At 45.2% G+C, this 18,598-nt stretch overlaps 1 protein-coding gene across 1 annotated transcript in view; it reads right to left on the bottom strand.

Annotated features, from left to right (window-relative positions):
* The window catches only part of MCOLN2 (mucolipin 2), a 57,474-nt gene extending 39,810 nt beyond the window's left edge, over positions 1-17,664 (bottom strand). Inside the window, 1 exon segment of the mRNA XM_030325588.1 lies at positions 17,403-17,664. Within this exon segment, the coding sequence (XP_030181448.1) occupies positions 17,403-17,479 (77 nt within the window). The 5' untranslated portion in view covers positions 17,480-17,664.
* Between the last annotated feature and the right edge of the window lie 934 nt (positions 17,665-18,598).

Here is an 18,598-nt window from a genome sequence, read left to right on the forward strand (position 1 = left end):
GGAAGTTAGAGGAAGTACCTGTAAAAGACTGAAGAATTAGAAGTAGAACAATAAGTCCTAGAGATCTAACGCATGATATAGTGAATATAAACAGTAATGCTGTATTATAAACATCAAACTTGCTAACAGACTAGATCTTCAAATTATTCCCACCACAAAAAAGAAATGATAGGGGCGCCTGGGTGGCTCAGTCAGTTAACCGTCCGACTTCGGCTCAGGTCATGATCTCGCAGTTTGTGAGTTCGAGCCCTGCATGGGGCTCTGTGCTGACAGCTCAGAGTCTGGAGCCTGCTTCGGATTCTGTGTCTCCTTCTCTCTCTGCCCCTCCCGCACTTGTGCTCTGTCTCTCTCTGTCCCTTAAAAATAAATAAATGTAAAAAAAAAAATTTTTTTTTAAAGAAATGATAATTCTGTGAGGGACAGAGGAGCTAACTATTGCTATGGTGGCCATTATATTACAATATATACATGCAACAAATCAATATGTTGAACACCTGAAATTTGTACAATGATATATGTCAAATATATTTAAATTAAAAAAAAAACTTGTAATAAAGTTTCTAAACCTGTAAACTTGTAAAACTGGTTCTCAGAACACTTAAAAATTTTTAAGAGCAAGGAACGCCTGGTCCAGTCTTGTGGAGAACCTGGAGAAGTACGGGCACATGTACTGAGGCTTCAGCCTGCAGCCCTGGGAAAGAGGAGTGAAGATCCAGGATTCAAGGCCCAAAATCCATCCAAGACCTGCTAGGAGATCCTCCTCAGATGTAGACAGGGGTCCCGAAGTGCTACCACCTTATCAGAAAAATAACTAGCATTAAAACTGCCTGTCCCCAAGCTTAGAGCACTACAGAAAAGGCCAAAGTAGTTTCAAATAAAAGGAAATTTAAGAAACGGGGCCATCCTGAGAAATGATGTCCACAACACAGCCCTTTGCGCCTCACACCTGGACGAGCCAGAGAACATCAATCCAACCTTGCTTGGTTTCAGACTGAAACTGCCCTCCGTCTCCCAGCAAACTCACACAGACTTCTCCGGAGGTTCATCCTAGGACTTGGGCACTCTAACAAATAACTTGGAAAACACATCCATCAGCTGGGAATAAGACATAACCAAGCACATGAGGAAACCAAGCAATATGGAACAGCCTACTTAGAAACAGGGAGCAGAGAGGCGCCTGGGTGGCTCAGTCATTTGGGCATCTGACTTTGGCTCAGGTCATGATCTCAGGGTCCATGAGTCTGAGCTCCACGTCAGGTTCTGCACTGACAGCTCAGAGCCTGAAGCCTGCTTCGGATTCTGCATCTCCCTCTCCCTCTCCCCTGCTTGTGCTCATTCTGACTCTGTGTCTCAAAAATAAATAAAAATGTTTAAAAAAGAAAGAAAGAAAGAAAAAGAAACAGGGAGCTGAAACAGAAACCAAGTATATCAGAATCAGACACAGGTTAGAAGACTCATGCTCAGCATATTGAAAGACAAGATTAGGTACAAATACCTCTAAGACCAACTTGGGGAAAACAAAAAATACTTTCAGAAATGAAGAATCAATGACCACATGAGTCTCATCTCAAAAGAATGAGGAGACCTTTAAAATGTGTTTGCCTGCATCCATTCTAGTTACCTCGGGATTCGATCTGACCACCTTACCATGCACTGTGCTGGGAAAGCTGGGTACTCGGGACTCAAAGCTGGAGAGGTTCCCCGAACTGCTGATGTTCAGTGTCCAGTAAGAGAGAAAGACTTATGAACGCGTATTCCCAGGTTATCCCATAGCTCAGTGAGTGTTGCACCATAGTGTGAAAGCACTGTGGAAATGGGCTAACTCTGGAAGAGGGGGACACAGAGCCAGAGGGAAATCCATCATAACACACAGAGGGGTAAGTGCCACAGGGATGCCTGTCAAAGAGCACTGAGGGAGGCATTTCCAAGAAGAAAGTGGTATCCTGACAGCTCATCCTCCACCACGAACCTTCAGACCCCTGGAACACACCAGAAGAAGTTTTTGTGGGCCTGTCTGAGCAGTGCTGAATTTAGAGTTAACCACCATTGCTTTAGCAGAACCATACTGCTAACGTATTCATCCTGATGATTCACAGTAATTTGTTTTTCATTTAATTAAACGAAAAGGGGCATCTGAAAAGTTGTGATAAACCCTCAGAAGAAGGCATGGAAACTCCTCTCCCACATACACCCCTGGCCTCTAGTGTGAGAAACTTTCATGCTGATGAAAGATGTAGTCTTCTTGAAAACAGTGGTGTGAAACACAGGGCATTAGGTCAAATACTCGCTGAATGCCTTGTGAGCCCAGCTCTTCCAGAGACATTTTCCTGCCTTCCAAGAACTCAGTTCCATGGAAGGGAAAGAGATGAACACATAAAAGTACCATAAAATGTGTTCCCTGCTGTAAGTGAAATCTCCATTGAGCACCCCGGGAACAGAGAGAACACAGTGCCCCAATTGCTTCAAGTGGCTTCAAACAAATCTTTCAGCTGCTGGTTTCTTTGACTACATGGCCATTAAATGTTCAAAAAATGGTAACTGACTTTAACATTATCCTAAGAAACTTATTAAGAAAATAAGTCACAGGCAAAAAAAAAAAAAAAAAAAAAAAAGATAACAAACATCAGAATCACTTATTGTGTTAAATTATTGACATTACTCCACCCATCCAGAAGTTTTTTGCTTACAGAGCAGTTGTAAGACTTCTAGCAATGTGAAGAATAAAAAGAAAAATGAAAACGCTAGCATGAAGAACTTCCCCCTCAGGCATACAGAGCCATCTGGTGAAATAAAGAGTAGTACTAGCCAAATGTAATCAACAGAGGATAGAATGATAGAAATACAGAAAAAAAATTAATGTGAATAATAAAGTTACAGGATGAGATGGCTGTTTTTAGTAAGTCCAACTTGGGGCTCCTGGGTGGCTTAGTCAGTTGAATGTCTGACTCTTGATTTTGGCTCAGGTCGTGGTCTCACAGTTCGTGAGATCAAGCCCCGGATCCAGTTCTGTGCTGGTGGCATGGAGCCTGCTTGGGATTCATTCTCTCTCTCTCTCTCTCTCTCTCTCTCTCTCTCTCTCTCTCTGTCCCTCCCCAGCTCGCATGGTCTGTTTCTCTCTTTCTCTCTCAAAATAAATAAATAAACTTAAAAAAAATAAGTCCAACTTAGGTTTAGAAACAACATCTGAAGTTTGGAAGAAAAGGTGATGATATTTTGGCTTAGAAATTCTAGAATCTCAAGAATAATGTAAACGTACAAGCTTTCTAAACTTTACTTTTCTGAGAGCTTTTTTTTGCACCCCTCTTCCCAATTTGTAGATCTTCCCTAGTTCCCTGTTCGGTGAAGGGTATTAAATACACACTCAGATACAACTGGACATCCTATAACAGAAATATAATGGTGTCAAACAAACAACCAATGCAAAGTGAAAAAGAAGGAAAACTAAAAACACAAAAGAGGCAAGACAATATCACAAGACCAAAACATCCCTGCATTTGCCACTTAATCATCCAACACCCTCCTGTGCTCAGGCTGGGTGTTTGGTACAGGAAGCCTGAAGCCGCGATCACAACTGTCCAAGCAAGAGTTAAGTCAGCAGGAAAAACACTGAAAGCTCTATCACAAATGATGAAAATCAGCAACAGGTTGAGAAAAGGACAGACAGTGGGACTCATAACTCATAACGCAATTCAGGGGACGAGAAATTGCACCATGAAATCAGTCAAGGAAGAGAAATCAGTGAAGATCGCACTCTGACCCACCAACTGTGGGTTTGTGAAAGTGAAATTGCATGAAATAAATAAGAGTAATCATGACTCATAAATTATTTATGTTTCACTAAACTATAGGAAATGCACGATCTGGATTATTTAAGCTTAATACGTGGCACTGTTAGAGACCAAAATAGCAGAGGAAAAAAGCACCATATTGGTGAGCATAAAGACAAAATCTAGAATAGAATGGAAATTCACCCACACGATGGGCTAGAATGGAAAACTAAAGAGGACTTAGGAGAGAAAGAAGCCTGAGTCTTAGTGCTACGGGTGAGAAGTCAGAGAAGAAGCACATCAAAGCTCCCGTCTGTTATTAAGAAAACCTACTCTTCCCTCAGATGCTCAAGACTGTGTGATGTCCCCTAATTTTAAGGCTATCATGTGTCTGAGGGCAATTCCAGCTTTAACAAATCAATGACTAAGAAAGTCTATGGAAGCTTGAAGTTTTTTCAAAAAGCAAAAGAAAACAAGGTACCAGCAATTCTTAACCTCGCTGGGGTCATAACCCCGTGTGAGAACCTGTGAAGGCTCTTGGCCTTTGCCTCAGAAAAATACACACACAAAGTTCAGTGATGGTACCTTGTTCCCATTACCACGATCGGCTCAGCAAATAAGCTAACCAGCCCAGGCCGCTAGTTTTTCAGTTTGCATGACCCTTACCCTACTCAAAAAGAGGTATGAAAGATTGTTTTCTATTACAGTGGCCTCCAAAGAGGGGTGCGTGCACACAAGGGACTATTCACTGGTATGTGAGAAGAAAGGGTTAGGGCTACTAACTGTATTAACCTAGCAAAGAGAGAAGTTAAGATTTACAATTTTACACATTTTAATACTAACTGTATTAACCTAGCAAAGAGAGAAGATTTACAATTTTACACATTTTATTTTTGAGACAGAGAAAGAGAGAGAGAACAAGTCAGGGAGGGGCAGAGAGAGGAAAGGGGATCAGAGGATCCAAAGCGGGCTCTGTACTGACAGCACAGAGCCCTATATGGGGCTCGAACTCACAAACTGTGAGATCATAACCTGAGCCAAAGTCGGACGCTTAACTGACTGAACCACCCAGGCACCGCTAAATTTATGAGTTTTATCATATGGATTATTATGTATCATACCCAAGCTGCCCTCACTTGGCCAGAATGCCTGTGTTTCACGTAGGTATGCAAGGCAACCTGGGGGGGGGGGGGGGAGAAAGCAAGATCCCAAAGTAGGGGGTTGATGTTGGTGGCCTCACTGGTTTCCAGCATATTCCTACCACTTAAGGTTTAGGTGAGCCCATTTAAGCATTTTTGGAGTATATTATCCAGTTTAGTCAACCCTCACAAGGTGGGCAAGAGACATAAAGATTCTTACAAAAAAAATGAGACTCACTGGAACCAATGAGGGCCTACATTAGCATCAAGAAAATGAAGACACAAATACTCTCCTAATATAAACTTTGTTTTCCATGAGTTCAAAAAAGATGAAAGGGGTGCCTAGGTGGCTTAGTCAGTTAAGCGTCCGACTTCAGCTCAGGTCACGATCTCAGGGATCTCACGGTTCACGAGCCCCGTGTCAGGCTCTGTGCTGACAGCCCAGAGCCGAGAGTCTGCTTTGGATTCTGTGTCTCCCTCTCTCTCTGCCCTTCCACCATTTGCACGCTCTCTCAAAAATAAATAAACATTAAAAAATTTTTTCAAAAACAAATATGATCTGAAAAGAAGTTGGAAAAAAGAAACAGATTTATCAAGAAAACTATTCAAAATATTGGCCAAAGCTACTATTGTTAAATGTATGTGTTATACCCCAAGTTATTAGGTAATGACACTATGAAGTCATAATGATGTAAAGCACTGCATTTAGCAATTTATTTTAATATCCTATCTCACCCTTTAAAATGTTCGTTTTACCTGTTTTATAGAATATGGTTCTACAAACAATATACAAACATACATTCAGAGAGGGGGGATGTTCTTTTAACTGATGGGGGAAATTGTCAAAAATATTTGGGGGGTGCCTGGGTGGCTCCATGGGTTAAGCGTCCGACGTCGGCTCAAGTCATGATCTCACAGTTCGTGAGTTCGAGCCCCACGTCTGGCTCCGTGCTGACAGCTCAGAGCCTGAAGCCTATTTCAGATTCTGTGTCTCCCTCTCTCTCTGCCCCTCCCCTGCTCATGCTCTGTCTCCCTCTGTCTCAAAAATAAATAAACATTAAAAAAAAATATTTGGGACTACTTCTCCAGTGTTTCAGAGCTCCAACCACACCACCACCATAGATATGGATGTTCTTGTGTTACCACTGCTGATATTACAAACTCCTTAGCTTGGGAGAAATTGGTGTTTGTTCCCCAAGATCCTGACAGACATCCCTGTTGAGGTATCTTGTTTTGATGTAGTGGCACTAGAACAGAATGGTTTTCCTAATTCACAATGATCTCTTACTAGTCACACAGGATGGGACCGCAGAAGCAGGTGAACCACTTCCCAAATCTATCCTTCCTGTACCCTTAGCACAGGGAACAGTAAGTACATCTATATAGCTCTGCATTGTCTGGTCCCACCTACCTCCCCAATGTCATCTTTCCCCCGCCAAACTTAATCATCTACATATTTTTATTTTATTGTTTTAATGTTTATTTATTTTTGAGAAAGAGTGTGAGCAGGAGAAGGGCAGAGAAAGAGGGAGACCGAATCTGAAGCAGGCTCCAGGCTCTGAGCTGTCAGCACACAGCCTGACACGGGGCTCCAGCTCACCAAAGGTGAGATCATGATGCCAAGTTGTTTGTTAGATGCAAAGGTTTGATAGACTCAAGTTAAACATTTTTGCCTGGAATATATCATAGATGACATTGTATACTTCATACGACATCCCATCCAGAGATACAATATCAGATTGATGCACAGGGTGGGCTTAGTATAAACTATATCATGTCAATATTGCCTAAATCCCACTTATGGCTTCCTTTGCATTTATTCTATAATACGAAGTCGGACGCTTAACCGACTGAGCCACCCAGGCACCCCTCATCTACATAATTTTAAAGGAACTATGTAACAAACCCACCCCTGATTTCTGCTCCTTAGAGGCAAATTCTTTTATGTTTCTTTTCAGTTATTTACTTTAATATTTCTAAATAATGCTGCCCCACTATTTATTTCTCTTTTAGATATTATCAATCTACATCCTCCCATGGAAAAGATGATTTTAGCTCTTATATCTGCCCCCCACCCACCAGCAAGCATACACCTGTCCCCTCCCGGCTCATCATCTCAATAAAATTTTAATAAAACTTTTGGATACTCAGAATTTATGAAGTGAATATGCAAATGTGTTTCACAGTTGAGCCACTAGTACACTGTGATTTTATATTCCTCCTTGTAAGAAAAAGCTTTTGGAGTTAATTGCCCCTTTTCCCCATTTGCTCAGTTTTCAACAGACCAGCTGGGATTCCATCACCAAACTCTGGCTGAATCTGCCAGCTCCCTTCAAGACAATCAAATAAGTTGGGCAACTCGTCAAATTCTTTCTTCTCCCAGTTCTTTCTTCTCATCGTTCCTGGAGCCTCATCCTCCTGCCCCAACCTACACTGGTTGCTTCCTAATTCCTGTTCAGGGCCATCAACTTGGAAATTCCCCTCACCTCCTTCCCAAATTGGAATCCACATTTCCTGGAATTCCTTTGCTCCCTCATTTTTATGGAGAGTATCCATCAGTCCCATCCTGTGAAAGGAAGCCCGGAAGGTAAATTTTGAGACCTCCTTTGACAGACACTGCTAATTGCCTACCTGGTATCCAGTCTTCCCTTTTTCCTGAGTTTGTTGAGGGTTGGGAATGTATTAAGACCCAAGAATAGACTACTTCAATATTAGAGCTAGAGAAGAACTTAGGGCCACTGTTTGCAAACTCGGCTACACACTGAGTCACCTGGGGCACCTGAAGAACACTGTAGCCCAGCCTCCATCCACAGAGATTCTGGCCTAATTGGCATGGGTGCGGCCCAGGCACTGGGGCTTTTAAAAATTTTTTTTTTCAACGTTTATTTATTTTTGGGACAGAGAGAGACAGAGCATGAACGGGGGAGGGGCAGAGAGAGAGGGAGACACAGAATCGGAAACAGGCTCCAGGCTCTGAGCCATCAGCCCAGAGCCCGACGCGGGGCTCGAACTCCTGGACCGCGAGATTGTGACCTGAGCTGAAGTCGGACGCTTAACCGACTGCGCCACCCAGGTGCCCCTCACTGGGGCTTTTAAAAAGCTCCCCAGGTTATTCAAATGTGCACCCAGTTTGAAATCCTCTACCTTGGGGCGCCTGGGTGGCGCAGTCGGTTAAGCGTCCGACTTCAGCCAGGTCACGATCTCGCGGTCCGTGAGTTCGAGCCCCGCGTCGGGCTCTGGGCTGATGGCTCAGAGCCTGGAGCCTGTTTCCGATTCTGTGTCTCCCTCTCTCTCTGCCCCTCCCCCGTTCATGCTCTGTCTCTCTCTGTCCCAAAAATAAATAAAAAACGTTGAAAAAAAAAAAATTAAAAAAAAAAAAAAAAAAAAAAAAAAAAAAAAAAAGAAATCCTCTACCTTGCGGATGATCTGGTCCCATCTCCTTATTTTATGAATGAGGCAATTAAGGTGCCCTCAGGTTGCAACCTGCCCCCAAAAGAATCCAATTTACTGAATCCCCTGTCCAGTGTTCCTTCTTGATCCCTGAATTAAATATTTCTTTTTTTTTATTTTTTTTTAAATTTTTTTTTCAACGTTTATTTATTTTTGGGGGACAGAGAGAGACAGAGCATGAACGGGGGAGGGGCAGAGAGAGAGGGAGACACAGAATCAGAAACAGGCTCCAGGCTCTGAGCCATCAGCCCAGAGCCCGACGCGGGGCTCGAACTCCCGGACCGCGAGATCGTGACCTGGCTGAAGTCGGACGCTTAACCGACTGCGCCACCCAGGCGCCCCTGAATTAAATATTTCTTAAGGAGTAATCGCCTGGGTGGCTCAGTCGGTTGAGCATCTGACTTCAGCTCAGGTCATGATCTCATGGTTCATGGGTTCGAGCCCCATGTCGGGCTCTGTGCTGGCAGTGAGGAGCCCGCTTCGGATCCTCTATCTCCCTCTCTCTCTCTGCCCCTCCCTCCCCACAACAAATAAATGAAACATTTTTAAATAAAAGGAGTAACGGCCTGGAAGATAGGAATGAAGGGGGAAAAAATGTCATGTTCAAATAAACTAGTATTTCAAATACAATTTCTCTTATTTAGAAATGTGTGATAATTTGGCCGACAACAGAATCCTAGTCCATAAATTCGGGAGACTTCTTCTAAATGGTCATGTTATTAAAATGAGAAGGAGGGGCGCCTGGGTGGCGCAGTCGGTTAAGCGTCCGACTTCAGCCAGGTCACGATCTCGCGGTCCGTGAGTTCGAGCCCCGCGTCAGGCTCTGGGCTGATGGCTCGGAGCCTGGAGCCTGTTTCCGACTCTGTGTCTCCCTCTCTCTCTGCCCCTCCCCTGTTCATGCTCTGTCTCTCTCTGTCCCAAAAATAAATAAAAACGTTGAAAAAAAAATTAAAATGAGAAGGAAAAAACAAGTAAAGCTATCTGATGGGATGAATCCAACATTTCTTTTCCTCAGGGTCTTCAGACTCTTTAGAGCAAACCCTTAGTTTCCATTTGTTCTACCCCAGTGAACCCTCTCCAGCTGCAGGTGCCAATGGTCACTTCTCAGGCTGCAGCTTAGTGGCTGGGCCGCCTTTGATTCCGCTGACCAGTACAACCCTGGGGCAACCTCTTCCCTCTGCTTCTAGGACATCCCACTCCCCTGGTTCTTCCGCCTACCTCACTGGGCATCTCTCAGCCTCCTTTGCTGGCTCCTCTCCCATCGGACTTCGGGTGCCAGAGAGCCTCAGGCCACAGTCCAGGGCGTTTCTATCCTCTGTCCTCCTTTCTCGAGACCCAGTCCTGTGGCTTTAAAGACTACCCACATGATGTGGACTTTCACATCTGCAACTCCAGCAAATCTCTCTCTTGAACAGACTCCCTTATCCAACCTCTTCCTTGAAACTCCACCCACACGTCTAATAGATTTCTCACACCAACCCCCACCCCCTTCTCCACCCATCTGCTCAGCACAGTGATTACACACATTTATCCAGATGTTTCAGCTGTAACCACTCCCCCTATCAGTGATTTTCCACCTTGGCTGCACACTAGAAGCATTTGGGGACAATTATTTATTTATTTAAAAAATTTTAATGTTTGTTTATTACTGAGAGAAAGAGACAGAGCATGAACAGGGGAGGGGCAGGAAAAGAGAGGGAGACAGAATCCGAGGCAGGGTCCAGGCTCCGAGTTGTCAGCACAGAGCCTGACACGGGGCTCGAACCCATGAACCGTGAGATCATGACCTGAGCCAAAGTCCAATGCTTAACTGACTAAGCCGCCCAGGTGCCCCCATCTGGGGACTTTTAAAAGGTTTCAGCGCCTTGCTTCCAGCCCCTAGATACTTGGATCTAATTGGTGCCCAGTTATGAGCTAAGTATCAAGATTTGTGATAAGCTTTCCAGGTAATTCTAATGTGTAGTAAAGTATAGGAACTTTGCTCCAGAGCCATAATTTGACTTCTCCTTTTCCTCAATCCACACATCCAATTGATCAAGTCTTCCTTCAAAGCATATCATCTCTATCCACTGCAGCCTTCCTGGTCCAAGTTCTGTCATCTCTCTGACAACAACAACAGCCTCCCACTTTTCCACATGGTAGCCAGAGGTGATGGTTTTTTTAAATTTATTTTTATTTTCTATTTTTATTTAATTTTTGTATTTTAGAGAAAGAGAATGAGAACTGGGGAGGGGCAAAGAGAGAAAGAGAATCTCAAGCAGGCTCCATGCTCAGCACAGAGCCGGATGTGGGGCTCCATCCCGTGACTCTGGGGTCATGACCTGAGCTGAAATCAAGAGTTCTACGCTCAGCTGACTGAGCCACCCAGGCACCCCTGGGGGGTAACGTTAAAAGCACAAGTCAGATATCCTCGCCCTGCTTAAAACTCCATAGTGGCTTCCCCCTGCTCTCAAACTAAAATCCAACCCTCCTATCATTGCCTAAAAGTCTCCTGCCCCCTCCTTCCCTTACCCACTCTCCCCCACATCCTCTTTCCTGGCTCTGAAACAGTCCCTGATCTGGCCATTTGCATCTGCTGTTTCACTTGTCTTACTGATGCCCCCAACTCTCTGTACGTCTGGCTCCTTCTCATCCTTCCCTACTGCCTGTCTCAGCACTTAACTTCCTTTATGATTGAGATCACATTCTTTATTGGTCTTCTCTACAAGAGAACTTCTTGAAGGCCAGGTCTTGGTCATCGCTACATCCCCCAGCATACGGCAGAGCACCTAACACATAACAGGTGTTCGATGACTAATTTTTAGGAAAAAGAAATGGGTCAATGAATGAGACAACAACCTTGACTATATGAACGTTGTGTTGGCCAGTACCTGTTAAGATGAAATAATAACAATGACAACAGCAACAAACATAATAAAAACAATATAACAACAATGATATAGAGCCTAAAACACTGATAGGAAATTTTGAATTAAAATTATACTGAAAAGGCTTACTCAGCCAAGACACGTGAGAGTGTTTTAGGTAATTTAGTTGCCTGGTTTGCTGAGAGAAACCCTATTTTGTTTCAGTTAATATTCCCGAAGTCTTTCCAAAGAATCAACTTTTCAGTGAATTGTTATCATGAAAACTTGGAATCCACTGGGGACAGAGAAAATGAGAATCCTCCTGGAATCCAAGTGCAAAAGTAAAACTTAGACACATTTAAAAAATAAAATCGGTCGAAGCCTAAGAGAGAATTTTTTAAAATATGATTTGACATACTTTTCTAAGGATGACACAAGCCAATGTCAGAAGCCAATGAAAAAGACTGACAGATCTTAACACAAACATTTAAGATTTTGAAACGTTAAAAGACAGAACGGGGGAAAAGTCTGCAATCTATTGAAACAGCCAGAAGTTTATGACCTATTATCTGGAGACAGCTCCAAGTTATGAGAAGAAAAAAAGACAACCTAGTATAATAACAGGCCAAGGATCTGAACACGACAGTGAAAATTGAACAGCAACGAAAATGTACTAACAGCCAGACTGGTGAAAATCTATCTTAAGTTTCATTTACCAAAACTGAGAACAAGACTGTATTGATAGAAATGTACATTTTTGAAGGGCACTCAGGCTCCGTATCCAGAAGAGTATCTGTGATCTAGGAATCAAACCTCTGTGGATTTGCACAACAAATGCTGAAAACTGAGTGAACTTCAAAATGTGTTTTCAAAGGGGGCATGAGTTTTTTAGAACAAATGCCGGTCAAAACGATGACTACAAAAATGTTCACTGTAATCCTACTGGCAACATTGTATTGACCTAAAGATGTCTATGCATATTGTTAATTCTTTTAAGTTACGAAATAAATATATTGAGACTCCATTTTTCTTTTAAATTTTTTTTTTCAACGTTTATTTATTTTTGGGACAGAGAGAGACAGAGCATGAACGGGGGAGGGGCAGAGAGAGAGGGAGACACAGAATCGGAAACAGGCTCCAGGCTCTGAGCCATCAGCCCAGAGCCCGACGCGGGGCTCGAACTCACGGACCGCGAGATTGTGACCTGGCTGAAGTCGGACACTTAACCAACTGAGCCACCCAGGCGCCCCGAGACTCCATTTTTCAAGTCTAGAAGTGCATAAACCAGAAAGGAAAAAAAAAATCTTGGCACTCTTTTGCAGTAGTGTCACATATAATCTCAAATTTCTTCTTTAAGTCCTCCATATTTTCTTGATTTTTGGTGATTAACATATGGATTCTTGAGTTATCATGAGTTAAAACAAGTTATGTAAAAAAGGAATCTAATAATACATGCCAGGTAATCCAGTATTTCCCTGCCTGATGTTTGTGTGGGAGATAGAAAGTGGGGAAGTCAGGCAGAGACTAAATTTCACTGTGTTTACAGCAATGACCATGCTGGCCCAGGGAGTGAATGTCACAGGGCAACCTGGCAGATGGAAGGCTTCAGAAAAATCCCAACAATATACATCCGTTTTTTTTTCTTCCACTCCAATTCCTATAATGAACTGATTTTCTCATGATTTGTGCTGAGAGAGAGAGAGGGAGGCAGAGGAATGGATCCAGATAGCTGATGCTGTGGGACTTCCAATAAAAGGAAGTCAGGGAGGAAAGAAAGAGGAAGGAAGGAAGGAAGGAAGGAAGGAAGGAAGGAAGGAAGGAAGGAAGGAAGGAAGGAAGGAAAAGAAAGGGAGAGAAAGAAAGGAGGGAGGAAAGAAAGGAGGGAGGAAAGGAAGGAAGGGAAAAAGAGAGAAACTCTGGTTACCGTGTAAGCATAGCTCTCAGGACATAAATGACGTGGTCATTCTAATCCTGAGAAGCACTGGAGAAGAAAAACTGTAGGGCTTTTCATTTCCCACTGGAGCCACTCATAAAAAATGTGCATGCTACAACTTTCAGGAATTTCCCTAAAGACGACCGACCATGCCACCCAGTTCCTATAAAATCCCCTCTCATCACCACTTTGCTGCCTCTGGCCAGCAAGAAAGCAGAAGTAGGGCTGCACATTTTTAAAGTGCTGGTTCTGAACAAGTCACGCCCCCTTTGAAAATCCTGACCAATCAGCTCTCTAGGTCAGAGATAAGTAAAGCAAAACTCCATTTCTTAGCAATACAGGCTTCCAAAAGCACTTACAGCTGGAGAAGATGAGAGGAATCACGGCAGCCTTCACATTTGGCTTTCTCTAACATTTCAACAAAATCCCCATTTAACAGGGTCATGCTAATGACTCTCCCAAAGTAAAAGGAAAATTAAAAGCCATAAAACCATAAGTAACCACTTTCTCCTCAAACCACTGAATCAGTTTACCTTATTCTTAGACAAGCCCACCTCAGTGTCAGCTGGGGAATCTCTAGGTTCACCCTATCTGTGACAATTCCCTCTAGCTGCTCTAGGTGATATAATTTTTTAAAGCCCACCATTTAAATTATGCGTCTTCTGGAATTATAGCAAGGACAATTTTTCAGAACCTTTGGCTTCACTAGTCACCAATTATTGCCTGACAGATGTATTCAAGGAGAGATAACAGAAGACAACCTTCAAAGGAGAAGGAAGGAGACCATCCCCCTATTGAGGGGACAGGAATATTGGCAACCTCCCTCCCCCGTCTCCAAAGCTGTCTTGTCACACCAGGGAAAAAGAGGCAGGGGCCTAAGGTCAAACACAGTAGAAAGCTCAGCTAGAGGTCATCTAAGGAAAATGGGACCCCCCCCACCCCCCCGCGCAACACCCCGCCATGATTGCCAAAGCAAACAAGTAAACAAACCAAAACCTGGCTTTAAACATTTGATCCTGAAAAGAATATTACAGTTTGAGTGAAAAAGAATGAAGTCTGGAAATAAAATTTTTCTCTATGAAGCCCATAATCATGATGTAAGAGCTCACTGAAGGGTGATCTCATTCTTCAGAACTCACATGTGGAACCTAGACTCCTGGCTGTGGCTAAGAACAGCCCAGCCTCGGCTAGAGAGATCCCACTTTTATCTTTCATGGCCAAAAGGGTTTTCTTTGGCTGCTAATTTTACTTTGAAAACTGTAGCCACAAGAAGTCACCTGTTTTTCTACTAAGTTTTAAGAACTGTCTTATCCTGGGTTTCACTTCACATCAGTGAAGAGACCGAGCCTGAAGAGATTAGCTTGTGAATATGATCACTGCTGACTTTGAGTTCTCTATTCTCTGCCATTCTGTTCAAAATTTGTCTCCATTACTCTTCCTCCTTGCTTCATTATGAGTTCTTATATTTATTACTCTGTTGTTAAAAACAACACTTTTTAAATTTTTGTAATGTTTATTTTTGAGAGAGAGAGAGAGAGAGAGAGAGAGAAACAGAGCATGAGTGGGGGAGGGGCAGAGAGAGAGGGAGACACAGAATCTAAAGCAGGATCCAAGTTCTGGGCTGTCAGCCCAGAGCCCAATGTGGGACTTGAACTCACGAACCGTGAGATCATGACCTGAGCCGAAGTTGGATGCTCAACCAAGTGAGTCACCCAGGCACTCCAGAAACAACACTTTGAATATGCTCTTCCTTGGGAGAAAAGAACATGGCCTCCTAAAACACTGCAGGATTTACCGATTTTTAAGTGTAGGAGATTAAATCAAATTGGCACCATTATGTTGACCCCTGCATGGCAACGCTCAGGAGAAGAGTGGGAAATGTATCTGGTTTTTTTTTTCTTTTAATATTAAATACAATTTATTGTCAAATTGGTTTCCATACAACACCCAGCGGTCATCCCAACGGGTGCCCTCCTCAATGTCTGTTTTTAAAGTGTCCAGGCCACAGCCCTGGTTTAAGGAAGGTTTGCTAAAGGAGAAGGGCAAGTTTCTGGTAGTGGGAGCTTATTTGACGCAATGTGAAGTATGAAGAGGAAGATGAGCTAAAATCTTGAAACTGTTGACTCAAACGGAAGAAGCTACTGGATTCCCCCCAGCTTGGGCTGTTTGGTTAGCACATCACAGAGGTGGTGAACATCTCTCAAAAGTGTGAAGCCCACGTCCCACCTCTGCAGAGAACAATGCAGCCGGTCCCTTGAACATCAAACATCCGAATTCATATCTTGACAGCTAGACCACCTTTCCCATGCCCTCTTTCGATGACCCCTTCTTCCATTCTCAGTTTACAATGACACAAGCCTCTGTTTCCCACTGGTCCTGCACAACCAGGATATACAGATTTCAAATGTAAATCCCTTCAAAAGCTATTTGTGTGCACAGCCAAGTGTGTGTCCTGTAGTGTAAGAATGGGAGCCTCTGGAGATACTCCCTGGATATGATACAAATGGTTAAGCTGTGAAGGAAACGTGCTAAGAAAAATACCAGACTAAAGACTTAAAACAAACAACAACAACACAGATTATATACATCACACCCACCGTAAGCACAAGCCTGTGTATCAGTCCACGCAGAAGACAGTAAGGAAACCCGGAGTCCGTGTGCTCCCCACCTTTTAGGACAGGGCTTTTAGAGCTAAGACAGTGGAAGAAATGTATCATTTCTGCCCATCTGCCCCATTAAAAATCGACATTTAAGAGAGATGGTCATTTTGGTGTAACATTTGCATGTATCCAGTCGTCAAAGTTGTACCACAGTTATGTCCTCTAATTCAAACCTAGCCTTTCAAAGGTCTTAACATATATGTGTATATGTTATATACACATATATATACACACATATATATATACACGTGCATATATATATACACACGTGTGTGTATATGTGTGTATATATGTCTATGCATATGTATATATACATATATACATACATATATATACATATATACATATATATACATATATATACATATATATACATATATATACACACACACACACACCACGCTTGCTTGGAATTGAAGTCATCTGGACAGCCACCAGAGATCAAGTAAATTCTCTTAAAGTCTGGCTTTCCTGGCTAGCATAAGTCCACTTGTAATACTGAGAACGCCATTCAAGAAACGCAGGAGAGTCTCTCCACTATTTCGAGAAAATGTAAAGGCCCACCACTGGATTTTTGTGAGCAGAGGGGGAGCCAAGGCCTGCTGGCACTCACCCCCGGGCTCGGGCTCAGCCACGCAGCTGGGTGGTAGCGGCTTTGACCACGGAGGCGGGGCCCCTCGGCAGCGCCATCCGGCTGAACTGTGCGCCTTTTCATAAAGGTAGAGGAATTGGGGTTAACCACACTGTAACCCTCCCACCTGAGGAAAAGGCCTGTTTGTTCCGGAAGGCACAGCCCAGCCTTATTTAACTAACTGCAAACAGCTAATATAAGCACGCCCAAGGCAGCAAGAAAGCTCTAGTCTAGAACAGCAAAGCCATCCATTTGATGAGAGTTCCTCCAGAATCCGACATCCTGAAGGATACCGCTCAGGCGCCTCACCTGACGGTTAGCCTGAAAACACCTGATCCTCTCTCCCGCGTCCCGGCCTGGGGAAACCGATAAGGCTGCCGGGCCACGTATCCGCCTTCAAAACTTTCCACGGCTTTGGGGATTCCGAGCTGGAAAACCCGTTCAGTGCACACGCCTCTCAGCCCTCCCGGGCACGCACGCCTTCCCTAAAGTTGGAGCCCTGCTAGGCGGGCTCCCTTCTCTTACCCTTCCTGCAGCCCCCCGGGGCCCGCAGACCCGGGCCCGGGGGTGGGGACGGCGGGGCGCTGCTCCGGCCGCGCGTCGGCGGGACCGCAAGGCTGAAGTGCGAGCCGGGAGCCCAGCGGCGCGTGGCCAGGCGTTCCCGCCCCGCCCCCGAGTCACCACCTCCGCCGAGTTGCTTCCCTCCGGGCAGCGCGAGCTGGGAGCTGGGCCCCGGGGTACTTTTTTTCCACGTGTAAACCCGCGGGCCTCTGCGAGTCCCGGGGGGCTGGAGGCAGCTTAGCGGAGCCAGGCGGGGGCGGTGGGAGAAGCAGCCGAGTAGGGACGCTCGAAGACCCCAGGAGGAAAGCAGTCCGGGGAGGGCCGGCGGTGGGGCCCCCGGGGAGGGCCCGCGGAAGGCAGGGGGCCCCCAGGACGCTCCAAGCGGGCGGGAGCCGAGAGCCCCAGGGGTACTGACCTGTGGCGGGGCCCCCAGGACAGGCCTGAGGCTCCGTTCCACGCCGGCAGGTCCAGAGCCTCCACGCCGGAAGGCATGGTGCTGCCCCTGTGCGGCAGGAGGAGGAGACCGAGGGTGGGACGGCTGCACCTGCCTCGCCCCCGGGGTGCCGACCCCAAGCTCCCGCGCTGGAGTCTCGGGTGTGCCGGGCGCTGCGGCCAGCCCGCTGCGCGTCCGGGGTGTCTGCCGGCAGGTCCGGCTAGGGAGAAGCGCCTTCTAAAGGGAACCCGACTGTGGAGCGCTGGTGCCGCCCGCGCGCCCTCCACACTGCCCCCAGGCGGCGGGGCCGCGCACTCCCTGCTCCCCGCGACCCCAGCCTTTTTTCCCTCCCTCTTGTTTTCTGCACCCATTCTGCGCATTTCTGCAGTCATTTCTATTTTGATGCGTTCAGGACACAATGCCAAGCCGAGTGCTGGGTACTGTGGACACCAGCATAAGAAAGACATGGTCCTTTCCTCTGGGACCTTACATAAACTGGCAAGCTCATTCGGTTAAGTTCATTCATTGGAACGTGTTTGTATTCTGAAGTGATCACAAAACTCTGTGACAAGAGTCATGTTTCGGAGATGTTAAAACTCCCGACGCGCAAGGGAAAGAAAAACGAATCGCCTTTCGCTCGCGTGGGGGAGCTTGAGCGAACCCCCTGCTCGGGGAGTACGTGTCCCTGTGACCCCGGGAGGGACAGAGGGGCGGCACAGAGTTGCAGGACCCGAGCGTCGGGACTCTGTAAGCCTGCGCTCGCAGCGGCCTCTGCTCTTCCCTCCCAGAGCACGAAAGGTAGGGGAACCGGCCTGGGAAACCAGGCATGAATCTTAGAAGGTGGGGGTCTCCGGCATTTGTCCAAATGTCATGTTTCTGCTTTGGGTGATATTGACTTGGCAGTTTGGACCCGGCCAACAGCCTGTTTTCCTGGGAGCCCTCTTCCTTCTTTTCACGTGATAGCAGCAGCAGAGAAAGTCCGACTTCCAGGAGATTTGCATCAGCGAGTGTGTAAAGGTTTCTGGGTTTAGCGAAGGCAAAGAATATTCTGCCAAGTAATTATTGTAACGTGAGTCTTCAGGTAGATGTAATTGGACAGAATGATGCGAACAAATATACATAATTGACCCTCTTTTGCAAGTCGCTTTTAAGGCAAAAATGACTTAGAGTCCCTTTAA

The sequence above is a fragment of the Lynx canadensis genome, chromosome C1, assembly GCF_007474595.2.
Source record: "Lynx canadensis isolate LIC74 chromosome C1, mLynCan4.pri.v2, whole genome shotgun sequence".
NCBI classification, from domain to species: Eukaryota; Metazoa; Chordata; class Mammalia; order Carnivora; family Felidae; genus Lynx; species Lynx canadensis.